Consider the following 23,850-nt stretch of genomic DNA (forward strand, 5'->3'; position numbering starts at 1 on the left):
CGGTCAATGGCCAGGGTCAACGGCGGCGTGGTGTATTCCGCAAATATGCCTGACTGTGAGGGCGGGCACAAGCTGGCGTGAGTAGGTTAAACGTTGAGTTTTATAAGGGCACCACGGGGTGACCAGCCCCTCCCCGCCCAGCCCTACCCCTCCCACCCCCCACCCAGCCCCACCCTCCCCACCCAGCCCCTCCCCACCCCTCCCCACCCAGCCCCTCCCTCCCCACCCAGCCCCTCCCTGCACGACGGACACAATAATCCCCTGTGGGCTGGTGTAACCAGGATGTTCCTATAAGTAACATACATGAACAGGAGGAAGTTACATCTGTCACACTTGAAAAAGCAAAACGCTGCCCTCAACAGTATTAACACAGGGAAAGCTGCGACCTGTTCTCGGAAACTAACTTAGCAGAGCAATTTTAAGACCCCCTTTATCGTTTTGACCGCCGTGCCGGGAGATCGAATAAAACCGGCGACCCCTCGATCGCAAGTCCAATGCGCAAACCGTTGGGCCGCTGTCGCGGCGTCGACGACGAATCTACGCGTCGTTAAATACCCAGCGCTGAAGCCGGGGCCGAGCCAGTGGAGCTAAGTGTTTCGGTCACAGGCCTGTGGTTCTCTGCCGTAGGCGAATAAAAAAAAAAACCGTTTGCTTCCACTTAACCGGCAAGGGCTTTCAATTATGAATGAGCCTCGTGTAAAATTAACTTGCACGCGGTTTGCTCGAGCCGGCTGCGCACACACGTGACCGGCCGTTGCATTGCGCCTCCTCGTTGTCCCCCATTCACGGCGTCCGGGACAATTATTTCCGTGGCCGCAAAGTGCGGCGGACGCGTTGCGCTCACGCTGTGCTGCGTAGTGGCCGGCCCCGCCAAATCAGGCGTCTGTGAAGGAGAGCTTTTGTTACTCATCGGATTCATCCAGTGTAAATACAAATTTCCGATTGTGAAAACGCTCGCCTTTGGGCGCCAGCCTCACAGTTGCAAGGTCACGAGTTCAAACGCTGGTCAGGTGTCGACCACATCGTCATCAACACCACCACCAGCATCCCCCGGGGGTTGTTTTGGCGGTTTGTCGTTTACCCATTATCGTCATTGTTTCTGTCTCTCGGTGTAATCCTAAGCTTGCACTTCCATGCTGTGCGCGCACTTTTCAGTTTTTGTTCCATTTGTTTAGTGTATGGACGTGTTTCTGAGCCGTATGTCATGCTTGGGTAGTTACACACTGTTTGAAAGCTATCTTCTGTAGGCCCCATCGCGATGTAACTTTTTGACTGTGACGTCAGCTTTCCAACAGCACTCGAAGCTCCTCTCATCCACCTCTGCATCATGATGTTCCCTGTCGAGCGTTAATCGTTGCCCTCGGCACACACATTGCTCTGCTGCTACCTCTTCCAGGCCTTCCTCTGACCGATATGTGCAATTATTTAGTAAACTGCCCCTTGGGCCTTGAATTAATATGATAAAATTGCGCGACTGATAAAGGCAATCGTTGGTACCTTATATTACTTCAAAGCCATACGTATGTTGTATTTAATCACGGTACATTTCAAGACTTGTATCTTACGTGTTTAAATTTTTTGTGGCTATCATCTGAAAAAGAGCTATATAGCTCGGTGGGCCTTACCTGCTAAAATAGAATTGTTAGTATTTTTTAAAATATATATTTGTTTTGGTACGTGTAAAACTCAACCAAAATATTTTCTAGGATGATCTTCAGGAGGACTACGAGCAGTCGGGCAAGTTCCCGGGAAAGATGTTTCAGCCACCCAGGCGCCCGTGGGTGCCGCTCAACTGGGCCTTCTGGGCCTCGCTCCTGCTATCGCCGCTCTTCCACTTCGCCGCCGGCGTCGCCACGAGCGGCTCGGCCCTCGCCATCGCCGGGCTCATCGCCGTCGTCATCGCCGGTGAGCTGCAGAGGTCGCAACCGGGTACCCGATACCCGTACCCTACCTGATACCCGGCTACCCGTACCCGGCCGGGTATCCGGCCGGGTACGGGTAGCCGTTTGCGACCCTACTGCGGCCGGGTACGGGTACAGGTAGGCCGTGAGTCACTGGTGAGTAGCCGTTTGTCACTCACATCGGGTAGGGTACGTGTACGGGTAGGGAACGGCTACCCGTACCCGGCCGGGTACGGGTACGGGTACCCATTTGCGGCCCTGGTGCGGCCGGGTACGGGTAAGGAATCAAAACCCGTTTGCGACCTCTGGTGAGCGGCTGCCTCCTCAGCCTACCAGCGGTCTCCACTGCTGCCTTGCCTGCCCTGCCTGTCTCCACTGCTGCCTTGCCTGCCCTGCCTGTCTCCACTGCTGCCTTGCCTGCCCTGCCTGTCTCCACTGCTGCCTTGCCTGCCCTGCCTGCTGCCTCCGTGTCTCTTCCCGTCACCACTTCCTGTAGGGAGCGGTAGTGTAGCGGTTAGCGCGCTGCGCTACGAACCTGGCGATCCGAGTTCGATTCCCGCTGACGGCCAACACCAGTGACGAATATCTGGACCTCCCTTAGGTCGACTTAGCCTCAAATGAGTACCTGGTGTGGTGCGTAAACATCGCGACTAGGGAGACAAAGGCGGCCGGGCGTGGTTCTGGCCACCCACCCCCTCGTGTGCCTTTCCAGCTTTAATAGGTGCTCGCTAACAGCACTTGCTCTAACAGTCTGTGAACGTTATACGGGGGATCTTTGTCCCTGTTATACATGGGAAGTGCCCTAACCACTGCACTACGAACCCAGTGACCCAAGTTTGATTCCCACTCGGGGTCCAATAACAGTGGCAAATATATGAACCTTAAATAAGTACCTAGGTGGGACAAAGGCAGATGGGGGTTTGCTTGGGCAGCCCCCCACCCTTTTGTGTGCCGTGCCGGCCTTCATAGGTGGTCGCGGTGGCGAGATATTCAATTCCTTGCTTGGTATGCAGGAGGTTGTGGGTTCGATCCCAACCCTGACGCCTGTATATTTGGAGTTTGTGTGTCTCTCCCCGTGGTCATCTGGGGTTTTGTCCGGGTTCTCCGGTTTTTCCCCTCCTCATTTATAAACGCGCGTTTATAGTATTTGGCTGCTACAAATGTCCACGTGATGATGAGCCACTTCGTTGGGCTATCGTTTGTGGCCAGGTCACTTTTACAAAAAGAGCTATACAGCTCAGCGAGCCTTACCTGGTAAAATAAATATAGTTGCAGTTAATAGTTAACAGCACTTGACCCAGCAATCTATGCAGGCTAAATGGGGAGCGGGGGATCTTTGTCTTTGTATAAGCGTGTTAAGTGTGGTGGTGGTGCCTTGTGAGCACTCCCAGAGCGTTTGGGAGACCCTGTAAATATTTAACCTCCGATCAGGACGATTGGCTACAGGTCAGTGCGAAAGAATTTCCACGTACTGTACGTACGTGACCACTGCACCGCCCCGCCAAATGTGCGCGTGCACAGGCATAAGTAGGCCAAGTCCGGAACTTACACCGTATGCTTTATGTATTTATTCAGTGGGAAACTAAGCCCCCCTCATTACACACACACACACAAAGTGCTTGCCACAAATGAACCACGACACTTCGCTGATGTCGTCAAGGACCATCATCACGCGAACTCCAGTTATCATCCTCGCAGCAGCAGCAGCGGCGGCTTCTGATTGGCCACCGAACAAAGACGCTCGCCGCATCGCGCACTTTTCAAATGCGCTTCTGCGGCCATCTGGAACGCTCTTTCTTCCGATATTAGGAAGCCACTGGAGCTTTGCACTTTTCAATCTAGATGATTTAAAACTGGTTTCTTTCGAACTGCTTTTTGTGTTGAGTTTGTTGCCCGTCCCCCTAGCACGGTTGGCTACGTACGGTGTGAAAGGATTTCAATATACGTACGTACATATGTATAGTTTAACCTCTTGTCGCTTTCACCGTTTGTGCCTCCGTTCTCTGGTGTGCAGCGTCGGTGGGGGTCCGCCAGCTCATCAGCGTCACGGAAATCGACAAAGGTTCCAGCTACGGAATCAATCAATCCAAGAAGTGCAGTTAAGAGAGTACGGGATCAGCGCAGTGTCCCGTGACCCCCGTTGCGTGGAGCTTTTAATAATAATAATACTGTTGATAAATATTAAAAGGAAATATTAAATAAAAATGAGCAAAAGCTGGAATCCGTAATGCTGCCAAAAAATTAATTATCGCAGTTTTTAATGAAATCTGATCGTTCTATTTTATCTTTCTTAACGTACATTTTGCCTTGGCCTTACCAATTGCTTCTGCAGTTGATTTTTTTCAAAAGCCCAGAAATATGTTTCCGCCCAAAATTATTCCCCCCCCGCATGTGCTCACATATCCGTGTTACGGTAAACAAAGAACGCATTTCCTGAGGCAGGGGGCCCGGGTTCCACCTTGATATCCACTTTGCCAGCTGAGCCAGTGCAGGGCCCTCTGCTCTAACTACGGGTGATCTTCCGCCGGGCATTTGACATTCCGAGCCCCGGAACCAAACCGCCGCACGCTGTTCTCGCAAGACGTCTGAATCTGGCCGGTGGCCCAGCAGGGCCAGGGGCGGCGGGGGAGGGGGGGGGGGTCTAATGACGTCACACAGTACGCATCGCTTGCGCGCATCTCGACTCGTTCGTTGAGCGTGTGACGTGTGATGTCAACGGCACGCCTCGGCTTCTGCAGTGGGAAAACCGACCCTTGGGGGTCTCCTGATCCGTGTCGGGCTGGCTCGGCGTGGCCCCGGTCTGGCTCGGTTGTGCAGTGGGGAAAAAAACTAGAGGTGTTTGAGAACCTTTTAAAAAAATCATGTTGCCTTTGGCCTCACAAGCTGTTGAATCGTGACTAATGCACTGCTTGAAAGGGTTTCCTGAAGATGTTTTTTTAAGACTTGCACAGAAACGTCGTGTTACTTAAAACAGAAGAAAACATTATTTGGAAAATAGTTAAAGCACACTTTTTTCTTAATTTTAAAAAAATATATATAATGTCTCTGGGAACACGCTTCCTCGTGTACGCTGGGCTTAAAGGAAAAACAAAGCTGCCTAAGGCAAACTTGATTCGAAAAACAAAACTGCATAAGGCAGTTTTGTGCCTAAGGCACTGAAACCTTTATCATTCTCATATCTGTTGTTTACAAACGACCAATCAAAACCGTACATCTTAGGAAAGCAGTGGGAAGCGCAAATTCGTCGCTTGAAATCAAGGAACAATCAAATGATCGCATGACATATTTTATATCGTGGAACTCACAAAAATGTGCCTAGTGGCGAGTGCACCACTCGTTACGTAAGAAATGTAATGGCTCGGTAGAGCAAGTGAGTGAGTGAGCGCGTCCGCGTCCGCATGGCTTGCCATGCCGCTCCTCGCCATTGACGCGTGCTCATGCCGTCCGTCACGGAAGAGTTCAATGTTTACGTCTTTGAGTGCAAAGTGTGTGTGTCGTGCGGACGCGCGTGACTTCAAGCGCGTCGGCTCCGACGCGACGCGTACGCCTGCATCGTGAGCACGCGCGGCGCAGCGCGTTTATGCAGCTTGTGTGTGTGCGCGCGCGTTGTTCTAGACTTATGTACAGATTCCCCCCCCCCCACACTCCCACTGTGTAGCCTATCTGGGTCCTAGGAGCAGGAGCTGTGTAAGCGAGCAGCCTATGACGGCCGGCATGGCGCACAATGGGGTCGTGTGACCAGCATCATGCCTTTGTCTCACCAGTGCTGGTTTTTAGATACTGCACCAGGTACTTATTTATGGCTGAGTCGACCTAGGAGAGGCCTAGGACCTGTTCAGATGACCACCGCTGATGTAGGCGGAAATTTAACTCGGGTCGCCGCGTTTGTTGTGGCACAGTGCGCCAAGCAGTACGCTGTCGTTCTCCACTGCTTGTGTTCATGTGCGCACACATGCAGTTGCTGCCCAGTGCACAGTTATGTACGCGGCTACACGCATATACGCACACAGGCGTACACGGTAGTGGCAGTCACGCTGGTGAGATGTTAACTACTTCGCCTGGTATGCAGGAGGTCGTGGGTTCGATCCAACCCGGACGTCTGTATATTTGGAGTTTGCGTGTCTCTCTCCCCGTGGTCACGTGGATTTTTCTCCGGGTCGTCCGGTTTTTCCCTCCACATTTAGAAACATGCTTTTAGAGTATATGGCTGCTATACATTTCCGCACGATAAGCCACTAAGTTGAGCTATAAGTTGTGGTCAGGTCACTTCTGAAAAAGAGCTGTATATAGCTCAGTGGGCCTTCGCTGGTAAAATAAAAAGTTTAGTTAGTTTAGTTTTAGTAAAATATCAAAACGTCGGCATTACCCCCACGCTGCATCAAGCACACGAAGTTGCTCGTCTGTTACCAGCAATTCCATGTTCCTGTGGCAGGGGACAGTTTGTCCAAAGGGTGACAACTGTTTGACTTAACTGTATGCAGTGGTGCAGCCTCATCAGATGGTACTGATTGTTTGCCAACCCCAAAGTGATGGCAGTGATGAGAATTTTACAAACCCCAAATGTACCAATGAGGTCCCAACTGAGACTGCTAAACCAACAAATTGAAATTCGTCATCGGACATTGCCTCCGTTCACGTGGGTTAAATGTGTGTGCCTTGTGGCGGGGTAAATCGTGCATATTATCCCACCTCTGGGATGCTGTCATGGTGAGCACACTCGACTTGCAATCCAGAGGTCGTCGGTTCGTTCTCCCGGCGCGGAAATCAAAACAATGGGCGGATTTCTTAAATCCATCTCCCCTCCTGCCATAAATGGGTAACGCCGCAATCGATCAGTAAGTCACGAGTGGCAGGGTAAAGTGCGAGTACTCTCACCAAAATTTCGGGCCAGCAGCATGCTCGAGCAGGCCAAATGTCCTCGAGAGAGAGGATCTCTCTCTAGGGCTCTCTTTAGTGGAGGCCCTTCCACCAGCAGTCACGTGAGCGGGCAATGGCAGGGGGCTGCACATTTACCCATTCCACCTCGACCAAGGTGCGGGGCGATTTCCCGTTCACGTGGCGAGATTAAATGAGCCCTCTGCTGGAGGACTGACTTTGTCACTCCCCCCCCTCCCCACGCATACGTATGCACGGACATGCGGCCAACCTTTATTCGTTTCAACTGCCCCCATTCACAAGGGCCCCCCTACCAGAGGTCGCAACCGGGTACCCGATACCCGGCTACCCGTACCTGGCCAGGTATGGGTAGCCGTTTGCGACCCTGGTGCGGCCGGGTACGGGTAAGGAATCAAAACCCGTTTGCGACCTCTGCCCCCTGCCCACCCGCCCCCCAGGACACGACTTGAATATCGTGACGCTGCGTTCATGCGACCGTCTTTTGCTTTGTAAGAGTTCTGTTTTGGGTGCGCCGTGTGCGTGTGACCTGTGGGCGCGTGACGAAACGTTGCTCCCGCGTGGACGCGTCTGCTGGCGCGCATTCCAAAAGAGACCGTTCAAAAAGAGGAGTTGAGAGAAAGAAAAAAAATCGACCGCTACTTTGTGCCGGTTTTTAACGTGTGAATCGTGTTTGGAAGAAGAAAAAAGCCTTTGTGGAGTAAACTATGGTAAATCACGTGTGGAATTCTATAATTTAGCATATTGCACATTGTGACTTGTTACGCTATCGGTGCCGCGTCGTATGTGCTTGTTGAACTTCTTTTGTACCGTACGATGCCAACCGCGCTAATCGGCGGTGCGGGGGAAGGCCAACAAACTAAACCCAAAAGGCAGTTCTAAAATAAATTAGTTTTTAATCTAGATTCGTAAGCACATAGCTCCAGTGGCTTCCTAATATCGTCGTCACCACCCCTCTGCGGGTCCTGCAGTCAGCGGAGGGTCGTGCGTTATGCCATGGGGACATCAGTGCAAGACACACTTCGAGAGGCGTTACTCGGTGGAGCTGTCTCACCGGGCGTCAGATGACATCCCATGATAGTCTGTAAAGAGTGGTTTGCCCAACTGAATCACCACTAATCATAACGATATGAATCTCACTAATCGTGTCACGTCTGCCCCCGTTGTTGCCTGATCACAAATGCTGTGTGGAATTGTAAATAAAGATTTTACTACCCAACTGTGTCATTGTGCATGTGTGTGTGCAACGGTTAGTGCGTTGCGCTAAGAACCCGGCGAGTTCGATTCTCGCTCACGGCCAACGCCAGTGACGATGATCTCAATTGGTTCTGAGCCTCCCCTAGGTCGTCTCAACCTCAAATGAGTACCTGGTGCGGTGTATAAATATCGCCACTAGCAGCCGGGCGAGGTGCTGGCCACCCACCCCCTCGTGTGCCGTGCCTTTATTTCAAAGATGTTGGCGATCATGGCTGACCATTATCTTTGTTCATAATTTTAATCGAGAAATATACACGACAAAAAAACATTACATTTTATAAATAAACATAGGAGAATGTATTCACGGTGGGTTATAGGGACACCAATTATCACATTGCCGGCAAGTATTAAACAAAAAAACGATTCATGATGGATACAATTTCATGCTAATTTGCAGTAATTGCCACTTCAACTTCGACTAGGGGTTGGTAACCAAAATAACGAGACATTTTTTTTATTCGGTAAAAACTCAATATTTCAAGAGGCGCAATACATGTGAAAGGGAGGTGGTCCTTCGTAACGTCACAAAGCAGGTTATCGACGCCTGCCCATGTTAAACTGGACTGCCATGGTAAACTGGATTTCCCATGGTAAAACTTGACTTCCCATGGTAAAAGTGGACTGCCATTGTATAACTTGACTTACCATGTTAAAACTGAACTCTCGTGGTAAAACTGAAAATCCATGGTAAATCTGTACTCCCATGGTAAAACTAGATCTTACATGGTAAAGTTGGACCTGGCATTGACTCTACGAATATATTGCTGAAATAATCTCACGGCCCAGCTCTGAAACTTGAGTGTGGCTGCGAGAGAGGCGCGCGAGGTCGCTCCCCGCGGACAAGCCGTCACCACAGCGGCGCCCGCTTGATCATCCCCTTCCAGCCGAGCGACTCTGCGGTCTGACTCACCACACATGGGGAGGGAGATCACAGCGCGCCGACTCAACGCCACGTTTTTTTAGCGCGCGTAGGCAGCATTGGTTCACACAGAGCATCCATCGCAAGAGGAGTTTGCAGCTGTGGAAAACGCACGCTTCTCGCGCTGTACGCCGCGGTTAGTAGTAGATGCGTCCCAGAAATAATAAGTTATATAAATTTTTTTAAACACGCTTTTATGAAATGTACCGTACTAGTAATGGAAGAACTCCACGACTCCAGGAAGTGGCCCCGAAGCTTGCCATAACGAAATGGAGAGTGGTGATTTACAGCCAACGTCAGTTGAGCGTGGACAATTAGACCCAAGCCGAAATATAACACATAAAAAATTATGTTTAAAAAAAAAATATATTTTTTTTAATGATAGAATATAGTATTGTCATCAGTATGATATAAGTATACCAAGTTTGCAGTCGATGCCACATTTTGGAAGTGGGTAAAATTTTAGTTACAAGATTTGAGGATACAACAGACAGAGTTAATAAAAAGCGTGTAAATAAAATAAAAAATACTTTTAAAAAAACACGCTTTAATGAAATGTAGTGTCCGAGTTGCCCCTTCCCCTGCCCCCTTCCTCCATCGCCCCTCCCCTCCTTCCACATACCCCGCCCCTGGGCATTGAGTTACAAGATTTCTTTTTTGAGAATACAACAGACGAAGTGAGTTAAATAAAAGCCTGAAAAATAAAAAAGGGGCGCATTCAAAAGCGTGATACGAACGCCTACCCAGTGTCGTGCACGGTACGCCCACACATTACTGCCCCACGTCCTGCCCCATAGCCACCAGCATCTAAGTGACTTCAAATCGCACGCATTGGGAGAATTTAGGGTGTACCTAAGTTAGTCCGCGTATGTTAAACTTATTTTGCACGGTACGTAGCCAACCGTGCTACTGCCATTGCGTAAATAGAGCCGCGTGTGGGTGTGTGTGTGCACAGGTGTTCCGTGTGTACACATGTCCGCGTGATGCAGATGATTGCTTGGCGTGTCACTTGGGACGTGTTGAACAATCATCAGGCGCGTGCAGCGTGGAGCGAGTTAATTAGTCTTCTTGGTTCTTTCGGTAAAGTCACGTAGAAGGGAAATAATAAAATAATAAAAATAAAACATAATAAAATAACATAATAAATTACAATTATGTTTTATTTTTTATTATTTTAGTATTTCCATTCTACGTGACTTTACCGAAAGAACCAAGAAGATGAATCCCTGCAGTCACGAAAGCTTTAAATCGAGAGTTAATTAGTATTTGAAGGGGGAGTAAATTGGTGAATGCGGAAAGACAAAGTTGGGTGGGTCGCGAGGACTGGCGTTTGGGAAACCTTTGACCTGGAAAGAGCCCAAATCAAGTCCAATATACCAGTTATTCACTCAACATGACGTGCACAAGGCGATGTGTGCGAGTGGATGGATGTCGTAGGGCAATGCTGCACAATCCCGACAACCTTGCCTCGATTGCCAGCCACCCACGAACGCCGGTGGCTATTGGTATGCTACCCAACTTGGTTTGGGCCCCCTCTAGGTCACCTCAGCCAGAAATGAGTTCGCAGTCGCTTTGTCAGCACTGTGGAGCACAAAGGTGGCTCGGTTTCGCGTGGCATTGGCGACACGGAACTCATGCGGGGACAATGCCAGCCTTAATAGGTGCTCGCAAACAGCGTTGTTGTTGTTTTCGTGAAAATAAATATACAATCAGTTTAATACAAATCTGGCTGTCGCCTGATGAAGCTAGTTGTAATTACTGGCGAAACGTCGTACTCAGATTGTAAATGTCTGTGTGTCTATGTTGTGTGTCTCTCTCTGTGTGTCTGTGTTGTCTCTCACTGCTTGTGTGTCTGTCTGTGTGTGTCTCTCTCTGTGTGTATCTGTGTGTGTCTCTCACTGTGTGTCTCTCACTGTGTGCCTCTCTCTGTGTGTCTCTGTGTGTGTCTCTCTCTGCTTGTGTGTCTGTCCGTGTTGTGTGTCTCTCTCTGTGTGTCTTTGTGTGTGTCTCTCTCTGTGTGTCTTTGTGTGTGTCTCTCTGTGTGTGTCTGTGTTCTGTGTCTCTCTCTGTGTGTCTCTGTGTGTCTCTTTGTGTGTCTCTGTGTTGTCTCTCTCTGTGTGTGTCTCTCTCTCTGTGTCTATGTTGTGTGTCTCTCTCTGTGTGTCTCTCTCTGTGTGTCTATGTTGTGTGTCTCTCTCTGTGTCTATGTTGTGTGTCTCTCTCTGTGTCTCTGTGTGTGTCTCTCTCTGCTTGTGTGTCTGTCTGTGTGTCTCCGTGTCTGTGTTTTGTCTCTCTCAAATTTAGTTCTACCTGATGACGATTGCTTGTGTTGCTATCGAAACGTCGTATTATATTATTTAATTTATTTTATTTCTACGTGACTTTACCGGAAGAACCAAAGAGCAGATGGTAAATGTTGTGGCTTGGCTCTCCAACACACAACCGGTTAGTGCTGTACTAGTGACGAATTGGCCACGTTCTGTTTACGTGACAACCCTTACTAGTTGGCTGTGTCGGGTGGTCGCGGGTTTTAACGACACATTCATATATTTACGCGATCTAACCCCCCCCAAAAAAACCCTCTTATGAATTCTACAATCATGATTAAGAATATAATTACCTCCATCCGCTGGTTTAGGAAGAGCATCTGTTTTTCCAAGCATTCAATCTCCTGCAAACGGATGGGACAACAAGGTCCGCCAACCATTTTACACAATGATTATTATTTGTGCCCTCATATGGATAATAAAACATTATTGTGTCTCTGCACAGCATGTTGGTGAGCGTCGCCTTAATGCATTTCAATTGTTTTTGTATTTACGTTACCACGGAATCGGCCTTATTCACAAACGCACAATGCGTACGTCCACCTGGACTACACGTCACGTCATTGGAACCTCATTTGCCAGTAAATATATGATAATTGTTTTTTTACCCTTCTATCTGGCAACAAAACTGACACCTTTTTTACAAGGAGTCATGTTTGCATAGACCACAAAACCTGCAGTCATAATGCAAACAAAAAACACAACTCTGATAATTTGCACTGTCCTTGAAGTTGATTGGTCCACACCCGAGACAGCTTTCCTTAGAGCCTAGTCTCACATGGGTTGGACCAGATGACGCCAAAAGGCGCACAACTCAAAGACAATGCACCATCAGAGTATGAGAGCTCGGGGTAAGCATTTACACCATTGGAACCTCATTTGCCAGTAAAAAATATGACAATTGGTCACGTATTTGTGTGTCCCACTCTACACTTGTATTCCAACATTTACGTTACGTTTGTAAATGTATAAAGCACACGGTGTTAGTGCCAGACTTGGCCTGCTTATGCCTGTGAGCGCACACATATTTGCCAGGGCGGTACAGTGGTAACGTATGGATATATGTATATATGTACTATGTTGAACTTATTTCGGACAGTACATAGCCAAGCGTCCTAATCGGAGGTGCCTCACAGGCAAGAAGGGGCATGGGTTCGATTCCCCGACTCGGGTGCCTTTCAGTGTGGAGTGAGTAATGACTCCACCTGTTCTTCATGGGTTTCAAATATCCCCCCCATTGTTCGAAAAGAAATCGTACAATACAACTGGTTATTGTCCAAACATGCCAATGCTGAAAATTAAGCTGCAAATTACTCATTTGGGAACACACAGAAGCAACAACAACATCCCCCCTTACTGCAAAAACAAACTTGGCAGGACCCTCCTGAAAACGAGTCTTGAGACTCGGCGAGGCTTTCCTGGGCAAGCAAGCACAACAATAATAACAATTTGGATTTAAAGCTTTCGTGACTGCAGGGATTCATCTTGTTGGTTCTTTCGGTAAAGTCACGTAGAAGGGAAATAATACAATATTATGTTTTATTTTAATTCTTTTATTATTTCCCTTATACGTGACTATCGAAAGAACCAAGAACAATAATAACAATACTATGTGATATCGTTTGAAACTCGAGTCACTCACAATCCTCAGGTTCTCTTGCCGATGGCGGTTGATGTGCGGGAGATATCTCTCCAGTCTCTCCACCTGACCCCACAGAGGTGGACGAACAACCTCAACACTTGGACTCGCACGCAGGCACCATTGTGAACACGAATGACACGTGGCCTCCACACGTCTTTAAACGGCCACGGGTCAACCTACGAATTGACGCCGGAGGCACCGCGCTTTTGCAGCCCCAAGACTCACTCTCGATTCTCTCGTGCCACGTTTCCGAAGTCAACACGAAGTTCACTCGGCAACTCTGTCGCGTGCATTGCGCGCTCTAGCACAGCGACCAGCAATTGTTTCAGAGTTAAAGTTAAAGAACCACGTTGCACCAGCCTGCAAACACATTCCTGCGGAGGGAGCTGGTAGGAACGTTGGGTTGCTCGGTCAATGGCCAGGGTCAACGGCGGCGTGGTGTATTCCGCAAATATGCCCGACTGTGAGGGCGGGCACAAGCCGGCATGAGTAGGTTAAACGTTGAATTTTATAAGGGCACCACGGGGTGACCAGCCGCTCCCCACCCAGCCCCACTCTCCCCACCCAGCCCCTCCCCACCCAGCCTCCCCACCCTCCCCTCCCCACTCAGCCCCTCCCTGCACGACGGACGGACACAATAATCCCCAGTGGGCTGGTGGAACCAGTGGGTTCCTACCAGTATAAGTCTAACACGTGGGCTGCAATAAGCTACTAAATTCCTGACTCAGAAATTATTAACGTGAGTGAGTTATGTTATTTAAGCGCCTACGCTTTTGGAGGGGGGGGGGGTTCAACTTCTTTTAAGTTATACATACACTTTATATTTTACTTTCAACAAATCATCGACAATGTGTGCCTCATCTGGTCAGATATCGGAAGCATTGGCAGAGTTGAGCTTGGATAGTGCTTGGATGGGCAGGGCAGCACTGCATGGTGAGCAGCAGAGGGCAGCATCAACAAACCCATTCCATCTTACTTTGCTCCCACGTCCATGCTCTCCACTTTCAACCAAACCGCACTGACCAGCGTGGTGAAGTATGGTCGAACTACGAGGCGTGGGGACAATTTAATCCGGTAGTGGAATGACGAAAGGATCTGCGTCGGTGTGCACGTTACGGTCATGAGACAAAAGACAAAGATCCCCCGTATAGCCTGTAACAGACTTGGGGCAAGTGCTGTTAGCGAGCACCTATGAAGACCGGCACGGCACACGAGGGGGTTGTGGTTGCCAGCACCACGTCCGGCCGCCTTTGTCTCCCCAGTGGTGATGTTTACAAACGGCACCAGGTACTCATTACAGGCTGAGTTGACCTATGGGAGGCCCAGGGCCAGTTCAGAAAAACGTCACCAGTTGACCGTGAATCGAACTCGGGTCGCTGGGTTCGTAGCGCAGCGCGCTAACCGCTGCGCCACCGCTCCCCTCGGTCGACACGCACACAGTACGTGCACAAAACCCACAGATCACAGCGAGAAGATGCCATTCAAAGATCACGTGTCCCAACTTGCTGCACTGCCACCTCCTGGTCACCAAAACAGACCTCAACGAGTTCGGGACCTTTAAACATTTTCATTCACAAACCCAGCTGCCTGCTAAGTGTTGGTTTACAGACAGGAGGTAATCACGTAAATTCGCATGTTATGTGATTATTGTTCGTTATGCAATGTTTTTTACGTATGCTATGCATGCAGTAGGGGGCACAGGTGGTGGTGCATCGGCCAGTCATCTCAGTCAGTCGACCCACGACACCCGAGTCTGTCCTGTGACCTCCTTGCCAGCGGCTGTTCGACACTTCACGTGGCCCTAACGTGCACATAGCCTGGTACAAGCGTCGTGGTGATGTCACTGCCACTTAGTGGCGAATGGTTGTTGTTGTTGTTATGTATGCAGAAGCGGTTATACATTTTGGGGGTCCCACTGTAAATTCCACTTCTTCCCCTTCCTGTTTTAATGCCACCCAATTTTTTTAAAATATTTAATACGCGAATAGTAAACCTAAATCAGAGTTAAAAACTGACACGACTACTTTAATTTTGGCACATCACTCACTGGCGGTCACGCACATTGCGATGCTGCGGCGTTTGGCTTGAATTTCCCAAATTACTTATCGAATTCGTCACCAGTGCTGCAGTATTGCATTGCAACTATTATATACAACGGCGTCTTATTTCATATTCACAGAGCGCGTATAGTAACAAAAGTTACGTGATTTAGATGGCATACGGAGGCGCGTGCAAGGGCCGAGGAATGGGTGACCTTGAGAGGAATGGGTGACCTTGAGAGGAATGAGTGACCGTAACAGAGGACACGTAGGGTTCACGAGAGGGCACAGGAGGGAACATTTCATGACCCAGGGCAGCAGCCCCCCTCAACCCCCAGCGCCGATCGTACCCGCTTGCCGATGCCTTGTAGCCGGGTGGCGATGATTCTCTCCAAGGTGGCCGCCGTTTCAGATCGTGCCGACGGCTCAACTGCAGCGCAGGCAACATAGCATGTACTTCTAACCTCTGGTTAGCACGGTTCGCTACGTACGGCACGAAATAACGTCAACATACGCACACTGTAACACGACCACTATCGTCTCGTGGACAATTTTGGAATTGCTGCAAAGCGCCTTTAGAATGAGGCGCTTTATAAATGTACGTAACATAAGATAGGCCCTGTTGTAAGGCCATTAATGGACTCTGATCACGTTCGTGAATGGCTAGAGCTGGGAGACTTTAACACATTCCTGCGGAGGGAGCTGGTAGGAACGTTGGGTTGCTCGGTCAATGGCCAGGGTCAACGGCGGCGTGGTGTATTCCGCAAATATGCCCGACTGTGAGGGCGGGCACAGGCCGGCGTGAGTAGGTTAAACGTTGAGTTTTATAAGGGCACCACAGGGTGACCAGCCCCTCCCCACCCAGCCCCACCCCTCGCACCCCCCACCCAGCCCCACCCTCCCCAGCCAGCCCCTCCCCACCCTCCCCACCCAGCCCCTCCCCACCCTCCCCTCCCCACCCAGCCCTCCCCACCCTCCCCTCCCCTCCCCACCCAGCCCCTCCCTCCCCACCCAGCCCCTCCCTGTACGACGGACGCAATAATCCCCTGTGAGCTGGTGTAACCAGGAGGTTCCTACCAGTATAAAGTGTCACCGAGTCCAGAACCTACAGGTTGATCCATTTACAGACGCCTCACTGATTTAGCCTGAAGACCGCTCCTGCCTTCTTGCTTGCTTGCTTCTCAGGAGGCGGATTAAATGTGGTGAAAGCGATGGCTCCGTATTCGTGGAGGGTATGAAAAGATTGAACGAGGGGTACTCAGATTGGCCGAGGATGTGGAGAGGCCTTGCAATAAAATGTTTAAATTTCGATTGAAAGCTTTCGTGACTGCAGGGATTCATATTCTTGGATCTTTCGGTAAAGTCACGTAGAAGGGAAATAATAAGATAATAAAAAATAAAACATAATAAAATTCTCACGACGTTTCAGCCACAACACACGCAGCCGTCCTCAGGTGAAGAACAGGTCTGTCGGAAAGACAGCGTTCTAATGATCATTAGGACGCTGTGAGAATTGTATTGTTTTATTTTTATTATTTTATTATTTCCCTTCAACGTGACTTTTCCCGAAAGATCCAAGAATAATAATAAAATATTTATAAATGGACCACTCTATAATTTGACGAAGATTGTCACGTATCTCCGGGGTTAATTATAAGGGTGACCTGGTGGTAGATTTGTTACCGTTTTGATGAGGCATCACAACTTTGAGGGTCAATGGCCTGGAAGGAGGGGGACAGGGGAAAGAAAACCTGAATCATTAAACAATAACGTACGGCCCTTTGGAACTCCACTACTGGATGAGAGCTTCCGAAGCAATGTCAGTTGTTTGACCATACTTCTCCATGCTGGTCAGTGCGGGTTGAAGTGGCAGGGGGAGCGGTGCATAACCAGTTCAGGTATCACCACTGGTGTTAGCCGTGGCCGGGATTCGAACTCAGGTTGCCGAGTTGATATTGCAGTGTGGCGACCACTGTGCCACTGCTTAGTTATAGTATTGTGCAAAACAACCGTTTATTTCCCACTGATTAATCGCGAAATAGGTTTAGGTTTTTATCATGTCACAGGTAAACCCCATTGAGAAATACATTATAATGTTCAATGGGGACTTGGTTACAACATAGAAACCTGGCCAACAGCAAACAGCAAACAGTGAAACAATATAAATACTCTGGAGTGGTAGTGCCTTCCGCTGATAATTATAATCGTTGCTGCAAGCCAGCCGAGCATTCTTGAAAATACTGAGTGAGAAACTCAGCCTTGGCTTCACCTATGCATTGCCCACACCCGTGTAGGTGCCTGTGTGTGTGCGCGCTGTGTGTGTGCGCGCTGTGTGTGCTTAGAGGGAGCTATAAATGCCCTTGGAAGAGATGAATGTGGTTGTTGATCGGCAACAGAGCCCCATCTGCAGTCCGCAGCTGGTGAGACACAGGCAAGAGGCTCGTTAGCATAGCCAAGATCCCGTGACACTCTTCACATGGTGCGGCTCCTGTGTGCCCGTGTCATGGCACCAATCACGCGTGCTTTCTCCTACCTTGAGAATGAGTGTATTGTCCTCGATTCCAAAAGCGTCCAGAAGGACCTGTCCAACATAGCAACAACAACAACAACGTTAAACTTATATTCTTGGTTCTTTCGGTAAAGTCGCGTAGAAGGGAAATAATAAAATAATAAAAATATAAAACAATCAAAATTCTCACGACGTTTCGACTGCAACACAAGCAATCGTCGTCAGGTGTGAAATCCACAGCAAGAAAATCTAAACGTCGTGAGAATTTTTATTGTTTTATATTTTTATGATTTTATTATTTCCCTTCTACGTGACTTTACTGAAAGAACCAAGAAGATGAATCCCTGCAGTCACGAAAGCTTTAAATCAAAACGTTAAACGTATAAAGACTTCGATCTGTAAGAGGCGCATTAACTACTACGCGGGCTGCAATGATTCGACCCTGCCAATTGGCATTAGATCCTCAGCAACAGATGGCATGCCGATGATGATGATGGAGACGATAATGATTGCCAACAGTGCAGGGCTGCTGCCAAATATTGGTGAAACCATCGGACGCAGCTTTTCTCGACGTCTGGCAGTGCATCATCCTAAGCATGTTAGGCACAGTGGTAAGACGTGTGGCTCACGGCAAGACGGGCCTAGGTTTGATTCCCGACTCGTGTGTATTTTAAACTTCTTTCGCACCGTACATAACCAACCGCGCTAATCGGAGGTGCGGGGGTGGGGGGGAACAAACTAAAACACAAAAATCAGTTCTAATGAAATGCAATTTGAATCTAGATTTAAAGTTGCATATCTCCAGCGGCTTCTTAATATCGGAAGGAAGAGTGTTCCAGACGGCCGTAATGTTCTGCGTGGATTTTCTCCGGGTTCTGCGGTTTCTTCACCATAGCTTTCCTGGCGAGGCTTTCCTTGGTCAATAAACGCGAACAGATCCATAGAAATAGATGGTGGCGTGCTCCAGCTTGTCATCAAGGGTACCTTTCTGACTGCGCGTCCGTCCGCCGCCCTGTTGATGCGCACGCACCGCGGACTCTCCGCTCGTTCGCCTGCGAGGAAGGCACGGGGCACACTCGGCTGTCGATGATCCGGAGAGATGGGAGCGAGGGTTGGCCGAGATTAAGCAACATCACACGTTATGCATAAAGGTGACAACGTGCGTATTATTTTTATTTTCCCACCATAGCATGGGGGGGGGGGGGGGGAGATATAGGATGTGTCACGTGATTTCCTGGCAGCGATTTCAGCCGCATCATCTCTACATAACAAAAAGGCTCAGTCCCTTTTACACGCACCTTCACATCATCCGCACCCAGTTTACACAACAAAGGCTTATTCCTAGCAGCGTGCTTCAGCCGCACCGAACCTCACAAAAACAATATTCAGGGCCTACCTTGGCTCCTCCCACCCTCAACCAGTATATATACAAATACTGTTTCTTGGAATTTCTCTCACTTGATACAGCTATCGTGCTGTGACGGTTCCACCTGAAGACGGAAGCTTGTGTTGCCTCCGAAACGTCGTGATTTTATTTTTATTTTACTTTTATTAATTTTAATTTTTTACCTACGTGACTTTACCGAAAAACCCTAAGAATATGAATCCTTGCAGTGACGAAAGCTTCAAATCTAGAATTAACACGTGATTATTCTTTATTAAAGTCATCGGATTACTCGCCGACATGCTTTGTGGTGTACGTGGACACTGTTGGAACCAGCGTGTGTGAAAATATAATTTCTTTGCAAGATCGGTTACTCCACCCCACGCCATCACTGCCCCCGTGCATCCCGTTGCTGCAAGTCGCTGTCATTTGCACAGCTTTCTAAAGTTGTAAATATCAGGATGGCCACCTGTTCTTGTTTTCCTAGGGTCATCCTCCTTTTGACGTTGCTGTCCTGGGAAATCTCGAAGTCTTCCCGGGATATTAAAAATCGCTGTTATTGTAGTAGTAGGTTTTTACCCTTTCAAATGGTACAAAAACGGACACCTTTATACAAGGGATCATGTTTGCAATAACCACAACACAAGCAGTCAAAATGCAAACAAAAATAAACAACTCTGATCATGATAATGATATGCACTGTCCTTGAAGTTGATTGGTCCACACCCGAGACAGCTTTTCTTAGAGCCTAGTCTCCATTGGTGTTGGACCAGCCACCACAGTCCGAAATAATGTTCCAGTCATATTTATTTTGCACGCCACATCCATCTCGCCATACTTTGTCCCCATCATACTGCGGTAGTGTGAGTGTGGTGATGGGGGCCGTCCATAAATGACGTCACGCGATTTTGGACGATTTTTCACCCCCCCCTTCGTCACACGGCGTCACACAAAGTCAGACCCCCCCCCTAAAATGACGTCACAAAGCTCTGCTCCCCCCCCCAAAAAATAAAACATGCTTCAAATCACTTTAAACTATTGTCATTGTAGTGCGTATTTAATGTGGCGCTGCACTCTAATATTGTAGGAGAAAACATTTATTACAAAGTCTATTTAATTAAGAAGAACGTGTTCGAGAGGAATGTTGACAAATAATGAAGAAAGGACAGAACAGAAAATGGATGTCAGATTAAAACAAATACGACCATGACAAAGCTATTTGAGAGCTCTAAACATATATATTTTTTTATTAAACAATCAGTGCAGATAAAACAAATTACATTGAGAGAAAACTACAAACGGAGAAGGCTTCAGACCAAATCTAACACTTCCCATGAACGGTGAGGATATCATAGAATGAGTACATTTGCTATGAGAAACTGATCACATATCCGATTAACTACGCACGGTGGGAAATACGTTCAACATACATACACACATCAGACGGCAAGGTGCGCGCAGATTGCAAGCAAGGCAAGGTAATAGCAAAGGCAAAATGAGACGGGGCTTCTTTGTCTTACCGTTGTTCAGGAAAGCCACCCACACCAGATCCCCGCCATCCGCCATGCTCCCTATTGCCGCAGAGAATAGGCGGCAGCGTCATTACCCAGAGCACCGCTTCAATACCCCTGCGCATACATTAGCACGGCACGCGGCCGGCTATGTAAACACATCGCACTGTAGAGTATTCGTCGGCTCACCATGTCCACATGGACAGGAGCAATTATAATGCGACTTGAAATGATGAGTTGAGCTGTAATTTAATGTTTAAAAAAAAAACACCATGACAGCAACTTCGTTACTTATTTCTAGATTTGAAGCTGTCGTGACTGCAAGGATTCATATTCTTAGGTTTTTTCGGTAAAGTCACGTAGGTAAAAAAATGTAAATTAATAAAAGTAAAATAAAAATAAAATAAAAATGACGACGTTTCGAAGGCAACACAAGCCTCCGTCTTCAGGTGGAACAGTCACAGTCACAGCACGATAGCTGTATCAATTGATACAGCTATCGTGCTGTGACTGTTCCACCTGAAGACGGAAGCTTGTATTGCCTCCGAAACGTCGTGATTTTAATTTTATTTTTATTTTACTTTTATTAATTTAAATTTTTTACCTACGTGACTTTATCGAAAAATACCTAAGAATATTCGTTACTTATCTTTATTCTTCTGCATATTATCAATCCACTGCTGTACGAGGGCTTTCTCGCACCGTACGTGTCGTGGGGGTTATTCGACCATGCTTCACCACGCTGGTCAGTGTGGGTTGGTGAAAGTGTGGGGCGCATAGGTGCACGGTACAACGATGGCTTTTACTGCACTCCATATGTTGGCTACCACAGAGCGCCACAGCGTATAACCACTTGTTTTTTTTAATGCATGGCGGTCACTCATTTAAAGTACCATCCAGACTGAACCCTGATTATTAATAAGCTTTTGAGGTGTGATGAGGTGGGATGAATTTCAGGTGATTTGACAACAGACAATTATTATTATGTCATGTCCACGCTCACAGAATTGCAGCATGGAACCGTAAACAAAACTATTCAGAAAAACGCCTCAATGTTATTCGAGCTTCCTTTTACGTATGCTCTGTAGTGTAGGTTTATTCTTGATAACGGTCAAATATCAAGCTTGTAAAATACGTATTGTTATTGATATAAAAAGCGCTTCTCATCTGCAAAATCGAGTTACATAATACAAAGTAAAGGTGCAGGCCCTGCAATTACTTGCTCGAGCCACTGCTGGTGGAAGGGCCTCCACTGGTGGGAGTTGTAGAGAGCCCCCAATGGAGAGCATTTATTGACCCACTCTTTCATAATACATGGACTCAAACCACAACATGGGAATTCAATGGTATGAACTGGACTCCCATGGAAAACTGGACTTCCATGGTGAACAGAACTCCAATGGTGAACTGGACTTCCATGGTGAACAGAACTCCCATGGTGAACTGAACTTCCATGGTGAACATAAGTACCGTGGTGAACTGGACTTCCATGGTGAACAGAACTCCCATGGTGAACTGAACTCCCATGGTGAACTGGACTTCCATGGTCAGGGGTCGGCAACCAAAATAACAAGAAGAGCCATTTCTCTTTAGGATTTCAAGAGCCGCCACTGCAGTCTTTAAAGAGCCACCGCATGCGGCTCTGGAGCCGAAGGTAGCCGACCCCCGCTCGAAATTAATTACAGCTGTTCATCTTCTTGGTTCTTTCGGTAAAGTCACGTAGAAGGGAAATAATAAAATAATAAAAATAAAACATAATAAAATAATTCTCACGACGTTTCGGCCACAACGCAAGCAGCCGTCCTCAGGTGAAGAACGGGTCTGTCGGAAAGGCAGCGTCTGAATATTTAAGCTTAAATATACGCTGCCAAGCTTGGTGGTGCCCATTCAGACGCTGTCTTCCCGACAGACCTGTTCTTCACCTGAGGACGGCTGCTTGCGTTGTGGCCGAAACGTCGTGAGAATTGTTTTATTATGTTTTATTTTTATTATTTTATTATTTCCCTTCTACGTGACTTTACCGAAAGAACCAAGAAGATGAATCCCTGCAGTCACGAAAGCTTTAAATCGAAACATGAATACAGCTGGTACATTAAAGGGATACATGAAAGGGAATTGGAGTATCGATCAGTATTTCTGATCACCGCTGCCATTGTTTGAGCCTGACCAGATAAACGTAAATACAGTACACGCACATTGTGATTACGAGATAATTGTCTAAAATAACATGGTCATAATGTTTGAGATTCTTTTTTTCTAAGTTGGTGGTCCAGAACACGGCTGTTAGCATGGTACACGCGGCACGGTGACGGAGTGCGTCATTCATCATAAAGCACTCTCTGTTTTTAGCCTGAACTAATTTTGTATCTCATAATGTACAGAAATAGAATTGACTCCAAGCTCGGTTAATACATCATAATTAAATAAAAACAGACAATCCTCCTCCTTCACATCCACATACAAAAAAAGAATACATCCCATCAGCCACACGGCTTTTTGGGAGTGCATTATTTCAGCAGCATTGCTTCAACGCGAGCAAACTGTGGACTGATTTAGACATTAATCATCTCATCGGCAGTCAGGTTTGTTTGAACGATCGGTGTTTGAACCATCATCGGTTCAAACAAGCCAACTTTGGACTGATTTCAACAGTGTCTCATCAGCAGAATCAGCTGCAAATATCTGAACTGTTAATATCTCACCTGTCAGATTTTCACAGGTAAAGAAAGGGACCCTCAGCTAGATATCGCGGTCGTTATACGGAGCCTATTCCGTGTGTTTCCACAAGGGGGGGCCAACACGTGGGTAGGGCGCCACTGTGGCGAGATGTTAACTACCTCGCTGGGTGTACAGGAGGTCGAGGGTTTGAACGCGACCCTGATGCGTGTGTCGTCGTCCCCCCCCCCCCCACCGTGGTTTTTTTTCTATGAGCCTCTGGTTCTTTTAATTCCCACATGAGCCGCTTCGTTGACTTATCATTTGTGTTCTTGGTTCTTTCGGTAAAGTCACGTAGAATGGAAATAATAAAATAATAAAACATAATAAAATAATTCTCACGACGTTTCGGCCACAACGCAAGCAGCCGTCCTCATTCAGACTCTGTCGTCTCGACAGACCTGTTCTTCGCCTGAGGACGGCTGCTTGCGTTGTGGCCGAAACGTCGTGAGAATTATTTTAGTATGTTTTATTATTTTATTATTTCCATTCTACGTGACTTTACCGAAAGAACCAAGAAGATGAATCCCTGCAGTCACGAAAGCTTGAAATCGAAATTTATCATTTGAGACCAGGTCGTTTCTGAAAAAGAGCTACATCGCTGAGTGTGCCTCATCTGATAACATCTAATTAAATTTATTTTATTTTATTTGTTAGTGATTTGCATATTTTTCCTATACTTTGCATTCCTAATTCCTATTGTGTGTTTGTATTGTTGTTGTAACGTTCTGACCCGCCCCTACTAGACATCTG

The 23,850-nt window shown here is 47.7% G+C and overlaps 2 protein-coding genes across 3 annotated transcripts in view; one reads left to right on the top strand and one right to left on the bottom strand.

Moving 5' to 3' along the window:
• The window catches only part of LOC144947936 (1-acyl-sn-glycerol-3-phosphate acyltransferase gamma-like), a 35,176-nt gene extending 27,178 nt beyond the window's left edge, over nucleotides 1-7,998 (top strand). For both annotated transcript variants that reach the window (XM_078877347.1, XM_078877348.1), the window contains 2 exons: nucleotides 1,707-1,905; nucleotides 3,916-7,998. In XM_078877347.1, the coding sequence (XP_078733473.1) occupies nucleotides 1,707-1,905; nucleotides 3,916-4,004 (288 nt within the window). In that variant the 3' untranslated portion in view covers nucleotides 4,005-7,998. The remainder of the gene's footprint in view (nucleotides 1-1,706; nucleotides 1,906-3,915) is intronic.
• A 286-nt stretch (nucleotides 7,999-8,284) lies between these two features.
• LOC144947839 (uncharacterized) lies at nucleotides 8,285-20,529 on the bottom strand. The gene is made up of 9 exons (XM_078877193.1): nucleotides 20,392-20,529; nucleotides 18,472-18,539; nucleotides 17,512-17,559; nucleotides 17,337-17,395; nucleotides 16,662-16,699; nucleotides 15,329-15,408; nucleotides 12,940-13,002; nucleotides 11,591-11,641; nucleotides 8,285-8,952 (listed from the first exon to the last, which is right to left on the bottom strand). Exons 1-9 carry the CDS (start codon nucleotides 20,435-20,437, stop codon nucleotides 8,899-8,901), a joined length of 507 nt encoding a protein of 168 aa, XP_078733319.1. The 5' UTR covers nucleotides 20,438-20,529; the 3' UTR covers nucleotides 8,285-8,898.
• Nucleotides 20,530-23,850: the final 3,321 nt, after the last annotated feature.

The sequence above is a fragment of the Lampetra fluviatilis genome, chromosome 47 (assembly GCF_964198595.1).
Source record: "Lampetra fluviatilis chromosome 47, kcLamFluv1.1, whole genome shotgun sequence".
Lineage (NCBI taxonomy): Eukaryota > Metazoa > Chordata > Hyperoartia > Petromyzontiformes > Petromyzontidae > Lampetra > Lampetra fluviatilis.